The sequence below is a fragment of the Erinaceus europaeus genome, chromosome 14 (genome assembly GCF_950295315.1).
Source record: "Erinaceus europaeus chromosome 14, mEriEur2.1, whole genome shotgun sequence".
In the NCBI taxonomy this organism is placed as follows: Eukaryota; Metazoa; Chordata; class Mammalia; order Eulipotyphla; family Erinaceidae; genus Erinaceus; species Erinaceus europaeus.
This window is the reverse complement of record NC_080175.1, coordinates 79,948,692-79,961,896: the sequence shown is the minus strand read 5'-3', so window position 1 is coordinate 79,961,896 and position 13,205 is coordinate 79,948,692. Positions and strand designations below refer to the sequence as shown.

General features: G+C 40.0%; 1 protein-coding gene across 2 annotated transcripts in view; it reads right to left on the bottom strand.

Annotated features, from left to right (window-relative positions):
- Window positions 1-13,205, bottom strand: part of VPS8 (VPS8 subunit of CORVET complex) — a 208,117-nt gene that overhangs the window by 171,307 nt on the left and 23,605 nt on the right. For both annotated transcript variants that reach the window (XM_060172095.1, XM_060172094.1), the window contains exons 7-12: window positions 11,570-11,694; window positions 10,390-10,476; window positions 5,838-5,905; window positions 3,433-3,586; window positions 3,203-3,262; window positions 718-825 (exon numbers count right to left, since the gene is read on the bottom strand). In XM_060172095.1, coding sequence (XP_060028078.1) covers window positions 718-825; window positions 3,203-3,262; window positions 3,433-3,586; window positions 5,838-5,905; window positions 10,390-10,476; window positions 11,570-11,694 — 602 coding nt within the window. The remainder of the gene's footprint in view (window positions 1-717; window positions 826-3,202; window positions 3,263-3,432; window positions 3,587-5,837; window positions 5,906-10,389; window positions 10,477-11,569; window positions 11,695-13,205) is intronic.

Below are 13,205 nucleotides of genomic sequence, written 5' to 3'. Positions count from 1 at the left end.
TAGGCACAACTGTGAGTCAATTAACACTTTATTTTACAAAAGCAAGCGGCCAGTCAGGATTGGTCCATAGACCAAAGTATGCTTACCCCTAATATAGGTTCACTTTATATATTCAATTTTAATACCAATCATTGGTATTACCCAGATGTTAGTTCAATAAACATTAATTAAGTATCTACTATGTACAGGCTCAGTTCAGTGGATAGAATATAGCAGTAGAGTAGACCTTTAGACTTATTGAGCCTTCAATCTCATAAGGAAAAAAACTGTTAGCAAGTGAGTGCTGTTAAAGAAACACAGTCCTTATGGGACTATGTGGAAGGAAACACTGAATTAGTGGAGGAGGCCAGGGAAGGCAACGCTGACCATGAATGGAGACAGCACAGCTTGACCAGGTGAGCGACAACAAATGAAAAGAGACCGAGGTCTGAAACTAGTTAGGAGGTAAAATGGACTGCCTAGCTTCTTTTCACCCTAAAATCCCTCTTCTCAACTGCTCTACTCCTCAGCCACCAACATTCAATTCCCAGCACAGTATCTGATGACAGAGCAATGTTCTGGTCTCCCATAAAATAAATAAGCCTCTCTTTAATTTTAAAGAGAGAATTCTAGAGAATATTTCCAAGACACAATATTACATTAGTAGTAAATCAGGGGATGTCTGGAAGTCTGTGATAAGGGACTTTATAACAGATGAAGCATCATATTAGGACTTACCAACAGAAAGTGAACAACATCTCCTCTGCAGAAGGCAAGCATGGGATTCACATAATTATGAACTGACACAAAGTGCCAGGCCAGCAATGGAACACTGGAAGGATCCATCTAAATGAAGGGGAGGAAAAGTCATGACAGCTAACACAGAGAGAAGAACACTCTAGTTACACAGCACCTGACAGCTCAACTCAGGAGTAGAAAACATGGTTTGCATATATAAGGCCGTGGGACAGGGACAGGGACAGGGACAGGGAAGAAGATGGCACACCTGTTCCTGGATGAGACTTCTACAGTTGCAGTTCCAATAAAGTGGGGGAGAGGCAGTGGCATACCCAGCTAAATGCACATGTTACTATGCACAAGGACCCAAGTTCAAACCCCCGGCAGGGGAGAAGCTTCATAGGTGGTGAAGCAGGTCTGCAGGTACCTCTCTTTCATTCATCCTCTCTATCATCACCTCCTTTCTCAATTTCTCTCTGTCCTATTAATAAAACATAGAGAAAAAAAATGGAGAAAAGAAACAAAAACAGAAAGGAAAAAAAATGGCTGCCAGGAGTGGCAGAATCATAATGCACTGAGCTCCAGTGACAGCAAAAATAAAAGTGGGGAGAAATTCCAATAAAGCAAGCTGAGAAGCAGCACACTGGCTAGAGCACTGGACTCAAGAAGCATGAGATTCTACGTATGATCCCTGGTGTCACATGTGCCAGGGTGATACTCTGACTCCCTCTCTCTCCTATCATTAATAAACAGAGAAATGTTAAAAAAAAAAAAAAAAAGATAACAAGAAGAGACTGATTAGGACATGTCAAGAGGAAAGCTTCTGGATTATTTAGATTTGTGTTACCTAAGTACATCTGTCAAAGTTCAGCAAATGTACCCTCAAGATTTGTTCACTTCATTACTATGTAAATGTATACAAAGAAAAAACTTAAGTATTAAATTCTAGATAAAATAATATGCATGCTGAATATTAATGAGAAAGAGTACTGATTTCTGCAATTTGCTTGGAGATAGATTTTTTTTAAAAAAACACAGCTCTGCAGCCTGGGAAAAGCCCAGGACTTAGAAGCATGAAGTCCTCAGTTGAGTTCCCAATATCACATGTGCCAGAGTGATGCTCTGGTTCTCCCTCTCAGATAAATAAATCTTTAAAAAATGAGAACACGGTTGGATGTGTGAAGAGAGAGAGATGGATAGATATATAATAAAATACAGTAACATGCTAGTAGTAAAATTTACATGGTAGGTATACAGATGTTCAATAATAAATTCTTCCAACTTCTCTACTTGTTTGAAAATGTTCAGAGTAAATAAAGTGCTGGGGGAAAAATCAATGAAAACATTCAAAAGGATGCAAACACTCACCTATGATAAACCTTAATTAGTTAATGACATTAACCTAAGAAACGTTATTCATAGATTCATTTACTTCATGTGAGAAAGTTGCACATGAGACAGAGAAGCCAGAACACCACTCCACTGTCAGTGTACAGGCAGTGTCAGGGATCGAACCAGGAACCTTGGACGTCAAAGTCCTGTATTCTCCCATTAGTGGCAATCTAAGTTCACTCTGTGCCAGCTGAAAAGGTAAATTTCCTTTCCCACACTCCACATATAAATGGTGGAGCAACAAGAAAACAGAAGAGTGATCTTCAATACTGGGGCTGCTTTTTTTTTTTGGTGGGTGCATGGGAGACTGAGCCTGGGACTTTAGGGCCTCAGGCTTGTAAGTCTTTTGCATAACACATCATGCTATCTCCCTCACTGCTTCCTAAATTCAACAGAGTACCATCATTCTTTAGTCTACCCAGTATCTCTCCTCACATATACACTGGAAGATCACAAAACTCTGAAAACATCTAAGAAAAATGGGTGTACACAATACATTCTAGGAAGCATCACCTCCCAAATTAAAATGTTGGAGGTAGAAATCATGAAAAACACATGTAGTAGCAATTTATGCTAGATATTATGGTGTATTCTCTCCGTTGAATTGTTTTAGTATCTTTACTTACTTATTTATTGGGTAGAGAGAGCTAGAAATAGAGGGGGAAGGGAGTGATAGAGAGGGAGAGAGACACCTTCAAAACTGCTTCACTACTCACAAAGCTTTCCCCCTACAGGTGGAGACCAGGGGCTTAAACTTGGTTCCTTGCACATTGTAACACACATGTGCGCTCAACCAGGTCTGCCACCACCCGGCCCCTTATGGTGTATTTGCTATCAGAAATCAGTATCATAGCAGCAGCAGTAGCTCATGAGAGAAAACCTTAAAGCTATAAAGAGAGAGAAACACAGGTCCCATGATCCCCAGGGCACTGCTCTAGTCACATCCAGGCAGCTGCTGACAGAGACCTTGCTGCCCAGACTTCCATGACACTTAACTTCTCTAACACTGTCACGGAACTTGCCACTTAGAAGTCATTTCCCTCAACCTAGTGGCACGGACTTTTTGCCAATTAAGAAGGAGAGGCTAACTCACCCGTCCATAGGGAAAAGTCATCCACACTTTCAAGGATGGTTTCAGCCCGATGACCAATATCTTTAGGAGAAAAAAATAAATAAATAAGTGTGTGTGTGTGTGTGTGTGTGTGTGTGTGTGTGTGTGTGTGTGTGTGTGTGTGTATTTAAAATATTTGTCCTGTCATTTTCAAAAGTTTGGTTTTCAAGGCCTCTTAAAGTTAATGTACTTCATCTACTAAATACACGTACCTTTGTTAGTGATGCCATGGCCAGTAAAGAGAACTGTGTGATGGGGTGATCTTTCAGCTCGGGCTTAGAATGGAGAGGCTCAATACAGCAGACTTCACCCTTGGACCCACTGAAGAGACATCTAGATTCACATGTTCTCACTCCCATCACTCTCCTGGAAACATAACCCAAAGGTTCAGAACTCACCAGCATGGTCCAAGGTATCGTTAGCACTAGCTTGGATATAAGACTACTAGCTTGGATGTAAGACTACAATAGCCTCTTCACTCCTATCCTTGTTCCCAACAATCCAAACTCCACTTGGCATCAACATGATCTTTTTTATGGATAGGTCAGATTTAGCATCGTTCTCTTAGAAAGAACTCCAAGTACTTAACAAAAATAAAACCCAAACTCTTTATGTCTGAAAAGGATCTATACAATCTGGCTCCAACCTTTATCTTCTGCCTTAGCTGTCATGTTTGACAGAGTCACACTCTGGTGACAGCTGCCCCCGGTCCCTGGCCATGGAAAGAAATCTGTGACCACCTTACAGTCTTAGTGCTAGGATAGCTCTCTTCCTGGTTTTGTTTTCGTTGTTGTTGTTAACTAGATATCGCAAATATCATCTTTGCTCACATGTCACACTTGGAGAGAGACCACAATGGACCTTCCAGTGCATTCACTCCTAAGCACTGACCTGCCTTACTTCAGAACACTCAATACTACCTGAAATTATTTCAGTTATGTGCTGGCCCACTGTCTCTCTTCCTAGCTCACCCCACCAAACACAGATAGTCTTTCTATTAGAGTTAAGATTCATAGCTATGACCTTGGTGTCTAAAGTAATACCTACATACAGGAGATACTTGATAAACATTCATTGAGTAAATGAACAGTATTTTTTGAGCAACTCTTTGTTTTGGCATTGTTAGAAAGTTTAAGGTGGGGGAGCTGAGTGGTGGCACATCAGGTTAAACTCACATAGCACAAAGTACAAGGTCTGCTCAAGGATCCTGGTTTGAGCCCCTAGCTCCCCACCTGCAGGGGGGTTGCTTCAGAAGTGGTGAAGCAGGTGTGTATCTTTCTCTCTCCCCTCCTCTTTCAATTTCTCTCTGTCCTATCCATTAATAAATAAATAAATAAATAAATAAATAAGGAAAAATGGTCACCAGGAGAAGCAGATTTGTAGTGTCAACACTGAGGCCCTGCGATAACCCTGGTGGCAAAAAGAAAAGAGAAGGGGAGGGGAGGGGAAGAAAGGGGAGGGGAGGGAATGAAAGGAAGTTTCAGGTGGTACAAGGGATAAAAAACTCTCAAGCATGAGGTCCTGAGTTCAATCCATGGCAGCATATGTACCAGAATGAGGTCTGGTTCTTTCTCTATTTCTGTCTTTCTCATAAATAAATAAATAAACAAAATCTTTTTTAAAAAGTAAGATGGAGTTAAAAGAAGAAAAAAAAAAAAGGCTTAAGGACACGGCCAGAGAGGAAGTGCAGTAGCTAATGTGGTAGGCTTACAATGTCTGAAATCCCAAGTTTGGCCCTTGCCTGGCATCAAATGGGCCAGAGTGATGCACTGGTGTTTTATCTTTCCTTCCTTTCTGCTGTTAATAAATAAAAAATATTTTTTTAAATACAAGAAATATAAGAAACATAGTCTTTACCTCTGAAAAACGTATGGCAACAAGATACACTGAAATTTTAAAATATTCTACTGGCTGATATTCAACTTTATGTTATCCCAGGTCCATACATCCTTTATATATAGTCCTTTCTCTTTCTCCTGCCCTTCCCTTCCTCATCTATCCTTTCTTTTTCCTTTTTTCCTTCCTTCCTCCCTCTCTCCCCTCACCAGGGCTTCACTATTCTGGGCTGACTTTTCCCAGATATGAAGACAGAAGAGGACAGGGAGAGACACCACAATACCTCAGCTCCCCTGCTCTGCAGTGCCCCATGTGGCTTGGGGGAGGGAGCACTACACTTGGGGCTGAGTCCAGGCAAAGCAGGCCTCTCTTTATTCTCATTTACAGAGCAAGCAGGGACATTCCAAGGCAATAACAGTACTTTTACACCTGGACATTTACAGCTGCTAATCAACTGGGCCTGGGAGCTAGACCAAAATCTGTGAAATATCCCAAAATAATAGTTCCCAAGTCTGACAGTTCACGTAAGTTTCCTGGGACTGAGAATCTAGCTACAATCTCAACTCACCTCTATTGGGATAGAACTGTGGGGGGGGGGGGGGGGCTGGAGAGGACTAGGCCTAGAACTCCACATTTTCTATAAGCTTCCCCAGGTAATTGTAATATACAGCCATAGACTTTTTTAATTACATGGGACTTCCAGACCTATTATGTTCAACTGCAAGACAGTAACCCAAAGCTGTCCTTTTCATTTATCAACAAATGTTCATTAGTCTCTTACTTAAATGTCAATTCAAAAACGGAGCCTCCGCTGTCATTACAAACTGCAAGAGTTGGATCATCTGTAAACTAAACAGAAAAAGAATTAATTTTCTTGTAGATTTTTGAACAAGCAGGCAAATTCTAAGAAAGGGACAAATATAATTTTGTTTAAAACCTCTTACACATTTACTAGCATTTGAAATCACATGCGCTAAATTCAGTTCATTGATTTAAACACATAAACTTACCTGTATTCAAAGTAAAGTATGACTGAGTGTCCTGAAAAATTAAAACAAAACAAAACAAAACAAAACAAAACAAAACAAAACAAAACAAAACAAAACAAAACAAAACAAAATACCACTGAGCCTTTGAAAAAGCAAAAGAGCTGAGGGCCAGGCAGTAGCGCACATGGCTAAGCGCAAATCGCACTAAAGCACAAAGGGCAAGAACCCAGCTCCCCACCTGCAGGAGGCAATCTTCACAAGTGGTGAAGCAGTCTGCATGTGTCTCTCTTCCTCTCTCACTCTCTCTCCCCTCCCCTCTCAATTTCCCTCTGTCCTATCCAATAAAATGGGAAGAAAATGCCACCAGGAGCAGTGGATTTGTAGTGCCAACACCAACAAGCTCCTGGAGGCAAAAACAAAAAAAGAGGGGGGAACCTTTCACCAGAAAACAAAACTATAAATCTTAATTGATTGAAGTCCTGGAGTTCTCTGATTTTCTTACATTAACTTTTTCAAACTCTCTATTTACTTAAATAGGATGTCTTGAATAAATTCGCAATTAGCCTAGTTTTCAAGAATAAAGACACAGTAAATGATATTTTTAACTTTGGGAAATAAACTTGTCTGAGTGTGTTTTCCGAACAACTAAGTACTAATCCATTACATTCAAATAGTCTGACTTTTTTTTTTTTTAATTTATTCCCTTTTGTTGCCCTTGTTGTTTTTAGTTATGATTGGTGTTCTTGCTGTTGGATAGGACAGAGAGAAATGGAGAGAGGAGGGGAAGACATAGAGGGAGAAAGATAGACACCTGCAGACCTGCTTCACCACTTGTGAAGTGACTCCCCTGCGGGTGGGGAGCCGGGATCTTGAACCGGGATCCTCATGCCGGTCCTTGTGCTTTGCGCCACGTGCGCTTAACCCGCTGCGCTACCGCCCGACTCCCAAATAGTCTGACTTTTTATGTAACTTAGGATGAATGTGCTGCCTCTTAGCTCTTTTTTGACAGAGTATACTCCAGCAATTAATACCCAGTCTGGAAAACTCAAAATAATAAATAAATCATATTCACAATGATGAACGGTCCTAAGGTTTCATGAGTGGTGGTAAATATGAATGCTGTATAATATAAAAGGAATAGCTTTACTTTTTAAGACACCGGGGACATCACAGCCTACAGGGCCATCACTGCCCACGGGGCCATCACTGCCCACGGGGCCATCACTGCCCACACAAGGACTCCCCTGCTTAGACTGCCTTCCCCCCTTTCTTTTTCTTCTTCTATTTTTTAATAGAGGTGAGAGACAGAGTCAGAGAGGAGAGGCATCTGCAGCACTGCTCATGAAACCTCCTTCCTGTAGCTCCTTGCACATGACAATGTGTGCACTCTACTGGGTGAGCCACTATCTGACCCTGAAAACTGAGTGACTGAACCTGTATCATTTACAGTAACCCGTCTCCCTTATGCAGAGGTCGCTGAGCCACTCAAAATAGCACACCTTCAGGCTCTTAGTAAGAGAAGGCCGTAGTAAGATAATTCTTCTTTGACCACACACAAGGGAGTTGGGCAATAGCACAGCGTGTTAAGCGCAGGTGGCGCTAAGCGCAAGGACCAGCATAAGGATCCCGGTTCGAGCCCCCGGCTCCCTACCTGCAGAGGGGTCACTTCACAGGTGGTGAAGCAGGTCTGCAGGTGTCTATCTTTCTCTTCCCCTCCTCTGTCTATTTCTCTCTGTCCTATCCAACAATAATGGCAGCAATAACAACAACAAAAACGACAGGGGCAACAAAAGGGAAAAATAAATAAACTAAAAAAAAGGGGGGCGGGGTAGATAGCATGATGGTGATGCAAAGAGACTCTCATGCCTGACGCTCTAAAGTCCCATGCCTGACGCTCTAAAGTCCCAGGTTCAATCCCCTGCACTACCATAAGCCGGAGCTGAGCAGTGCTCTGGTAAAAAAAAAAAAAAAAAAAAGGAAAAAAAAAAAACCTTTGACCACACACATGAGCGTAGCAACAAAGCGGCACTACTTTGTTTCAGAGCCTAGCTGAGCAGTTGTCAATGTGGGTGGGATGTAGGCCAGGGGTTACATGAGATGATCCTTGGAGTTTAAGAGAAATTAAAAAGAAAACAAAAAAAACTTGTATTTTCTTTTTCAAAAATGTTTTTAATTTATTCATTTAGTGGTAGGAATTGAAAGGGAAGGAAGAGAGAGAGAGAGAGAAGAGAGAGAGACAGAGAGACACTATGCCACTACTTCACCACTAGTGAAGCTTCCTTTCTGCAGGTGGGGACTGGGGGCTTGAACCCAGGTCTATGTGCATTCTAACATGACAGCTCAAGTAGCCATGCCACTGCCTGGCCACCGGAAACTTATATTTTTATTTATAACTTTTCTACTTCTTGTGTTTGTATTTCATAATGTATGTAAAGATTAACATGGTGGTAGCCGGATAGAATTTCAGAATTAGAATAAAGGTACTAAGGATATAAACCTGAGCTGGAGCTGATGGACCATCAAGGTTCTGCTCTACAGGATAATGAGCATTCAGGCTGATGTGCCTTGCACATGTGAAGCCCTGGACTGAAATGCCTGGGGCCCAGAAAATGGCAGAACATGACTATAGTCCTGGCCTCTCTCTGCATCTGTTGTCTCTCTGCCTGCCTCTTTCTCTAAAATAAAACAAAACAAACCAAAAAAAATCCAAAAATATCAGTGGTTACTGTCAACTCAACACTTCAGAAGCATTCTTCAAGGGGCAGGAGAGAGAGACCACTGGGTGGGGCACAGGTTCGAAACCCAGCATCATACGGGAGTACCACAGGAACACTGGAGAGAGCTCTGGTGCTGGGGTGTCTCTCCTCTCTCTCTTAATAAAGAAGCAGTCTGGGAGCAGACATCTTAGCAAAAAAAAAAAAGAGTATTCATCAGACATATCACCCCCAACCCCCCTCCCCCGCTGTCTCTCTTACCAGAGCACTGCTCAGCTCTGGCTTATGGTGGTGTGGGGGACTGAACCTGGGACTTTGGCACCTTAGGTATGAGTATCCCTTTACATAAACATTATGCTCTCTGCCCATTATTTCATTTTCCAAAGCCATAATGTCTGTGCACACCACCTTTAGCACCATTCCCAAGAACACATAGCTACTAATAGATGCTGTAAACTCAGCTGCATTCTTCTCTTTTCTCTCTGCCTTTACTTTGCTTTCCCTGCATAAATACTGACCTTTCATAAACACCATTAACTAATTATTCCATTTGCCAAGTGTTTATTGAGCAACTACTATGGGGTGAAACATGATCAGAAACAGATTCTGCTGTTAAAAAGATCTTAATCTGCTAGAGGAGGTTAAGACATAAATACAAGCAACTACAATACAGAAATTACTACAATACAGAAACAAGCATATGAAAATAGGTCAATGATATTCAGAAAAAAAGAAATTCTCTCATTTACTTGTCTTGGTTGCTTTCATTCTTACTAAATACTTCAGTGCTCTTTTTTCACAAAGGGCCTTTCTGTAACTAACCTAAAAAAAGACATATAAGCTCCAGATGCTTGCAGACTTTAAAAAGCACATGTATGAATACCAGAGTTCTGCAGAGCTAAGCAACCAGATGCATACTTGATTAAAATCTGGAAGATTTGACTTCTGACTACCCTGCTTATAATTCTCTACCTGTTATGCTTCTGAACATGGGCGCAACAGCATATAAAAGGCAAGGTTCACACTGTATCTACCAATAAAATCCTCTACCTAGGTTGGTTTATTTTTTCAGGACTGTTAAGAAAAAAGTCAAGGCTCAAATATTAATGTTCTTCCTCTGGCTTGAAAGAAAATAAACTAACAGATTCTCTTCTAAACATAATCTAAATCTTGGTTCTTTCAACAACTGGTGCCTGGAATTTCACATAATCTCCAACTAGTGCGACAGAGCACAGCATCTCAGCAATAAAATCTTGGTGAACCAAACTAAACATATATATTATATAATATGCAATATGTAATATATAATATATATATATAATCTCCATGTAAATTTTCTGCTGGGCACTGTGTCTCTGCTGCCAAGTTCTTGACGAGGCCCACATCAATGTGCTCTTCCTGCTGCTCTGTTAGAAGACTCCAACAGTCTGCAGCTGGCTATTTTCATGCTAGTCCATCTCTGGTTTTAAGCTCAGAAAAACAGCTTGTTGAACTAGTTAAACCATAGACAGTTCACTGCCAAGGATTTTGGCTTTTTTTTTTTTTTTAGTTTTTATAAAGAAATTTACTTTGAGATGGATACAAAGACCTAATAACAAAAATTATTAGAGAAAGAAAAGAAAGAGATTACCTTAATGTGCAATATTGCTGTGCCTGGAGGATGAGCATCTGTTATTGATCTCAGAAGTTTTCCACTGGCCAAATCCCACATAGTGATCTATAAGACAACCAAATGCTTTAAAAACAAATTTATTGCTCTATTTTTTAGACTTAAGTATCCGGACTGCTGGCTGAAATAATCTAGTCCTGGCCTATAAACATTGCAGGCAAAGAACTATAAAGTTAAAATATAACTAAAGGTTGCAGGCCCATTAAAGTACAGATCCATGAAAGCATGGGGCCTTTATTCGCACTTCATCTATTCCTCAACCTGCCCAACCTACTTTTCCCCTCTGATTTTAAATGCTCTTATGCTGAGTGGTAAAAGACTCTAATGAGTCAGTCTCTTTACCACTAGTAACCATGATGGGAAAGGCTTAATGCCAAGCCAGAGAGCAGCGTTTAAGCAGAGGATGAGAAAAATCATAACTTATCACCAGCTTCAAAAGAGGAAAGAAAGAAATACCAAAATAGTCTAGGAACACAGTTCTAAGAATACAGAAAGAAAAAGCTAGTGATTTGTAAAAGCAACAACAGTCACCTATACTGCCTTATGGAAGTAAAGCTTGTTTAACTGTCTGATTGATTTTTAAAGTTATTTGTTTATATAAACACATGAATTAGGAATTAAAAATTGCCTGTTCTAGCTAGCTCAGTGAATAAAAATCTTTAAGTATTAGACTGATCTCAGTCTAGTATCTCAGGTAAACTCTACACACAGAATGCTGATCTAGATGCTAGCTTTGAAGTCTTCAATTTAAATATTTGGTACATATAAGAGAGAGATCTACATGAGGCACACAGAGAAACCAGAGCATCACTTTGTGCCAATGCAGTGCTGAGGATCGAACCAGAAAACTCAAACATTCAAGGCCAGTGCTCTACCAACTGAACCATCTTCACAACTGCTATTTTCTTTAGTAACATTTTAAAAATATGCTACTTATCGATGAGAGGAGAAGAGAGAGAGAGGAGGAGAAGGAGAGAGCCAGAGCATTACTCTGGCACATGCAATGCCAGAGATCAAACTTGAAGCTCATGAAAGAGAATCTAACACTTTATGTATGCACTGCACCACCTCCCAGGTCACAGATGCTAATTTTTAAATAACTGATTGTCAATATTGTCTTACAGGTAAAAGAAAACATTACCTGTCCTTTAGCAAAGCCACAGAGAAGCCTTGAGCAGTCACTGTTGATGCTGAGGGCAGAGATGGCTCCATACTGCCCTCCAACACTAGTGCTACCCAGACAGAGGCGTAAAGCTTGATTCTGATCTAAAGAAAACAACGTGTAAACTTAAGTGGCAGATATTAAACAAGTGAATACATACATTTAGACTAGGTTTGTTTTCAAAGGATTGGGAGTTAGCAAGATTCAAAATTAATCAGAGAAAGTTTTATTCATTTAAAGAAACATTTACTGAGATCTATTAGATGCAAACATTAAACACAATGATACAGAAAAAATACCTACAAGGACACATAGTACAAATTGTGCTAACACTATGTAGACATAGCTATTATCTTCTAGAAAAAGTAATTCTCTTTTACTGGCTTGAGCAACAAATTTTATTTCTTACTATTTTCAGAATATAAAGTTGCCAATATATTGAATCAATATAAAGCTTGCATTTATTGATTCAAAATGTGGGTGAAATTTACATTTATATTATTCATGAGCAAACAGCTCACTGGGCAAACAGTGCAAATAAAGTCGCAAAGTAAACATCTCAACTATTCAAGAAAATAATTTTCAAGCATCAATATTTGCTGTGCAGAAAGCAAATAAGACAAATCTCTTTTATATTTTAGTTCTTTGGGGGCTGAGATGTTGCTTCAGTCATCTCTGATTTCTCTAGGAAGCATACACACACAAAAATTTATTGAAACTTATTATCTAGTAATTTAAATAAATTTTATGGTTATTCATATACAATATTTTATAGTTTATTGTCCTACCCACTTGAAAATGACATAAATATTTTAATATATCAGGATACACCTACAAAATTTACTTGTTTAGAAAAAAAGTCCACACTCCTACTATCTAGAGTTCTTTGAAGTCTCTAGTACTTGTTTGCACCTCCCTTAATCATCTGTATGCTAGCTTTTGAAGGAAGGTATGACTCACCTACACTATTCCACCATGATGGCTATACAGAATGAGTATATACATCATGGTGTATACTATACACCATGATGGCTATACAGAATGGCTATTCCACAATGATGGCTATACAGAATGGCTATACATGGGAATACCAGCTTTCCCAGAATACGCAGCCTGGTACTTGCACTCAGGAGGCATCTGACAATCATCTGAATAGTTTCCACATTGTCAAATCTTCCTTCTCTAAGAATCAATCTAGTGTGGTCTGAGAAGTGGTGCAAGTGGATAAAGCATTGGCCTCTCAAGCAAGAGGTCCCAAGTCTGACTCCCAACAGCATATGGACCAGAGTGATGCTCTAGTTCTTTCTCCCTCCTCCTCCTCTTCCACATTCTCCAGTGACCCTTGCTTTGCCTGTGTGTGAGCTGTCTCTTTCCTCTAAATAAAATGTGCTTTGACTAACATAGAGTTTCTCTCTATTTTCTAATTCCACCATTCCACCGAGATTATACATTGTCATTGCTGGCTTTATATATTCTATCTTTACGATAACACATTAGCAAACTTGCTATTCTACAATTTAAATTTCAGAAAAAGAAAGATTTCTGTGGGAAAAAGAAAGTTGAACTCACTGGAGAGGGTTCTTTTCTAAAGTAACTAAACACTGTGTGGTCCAGA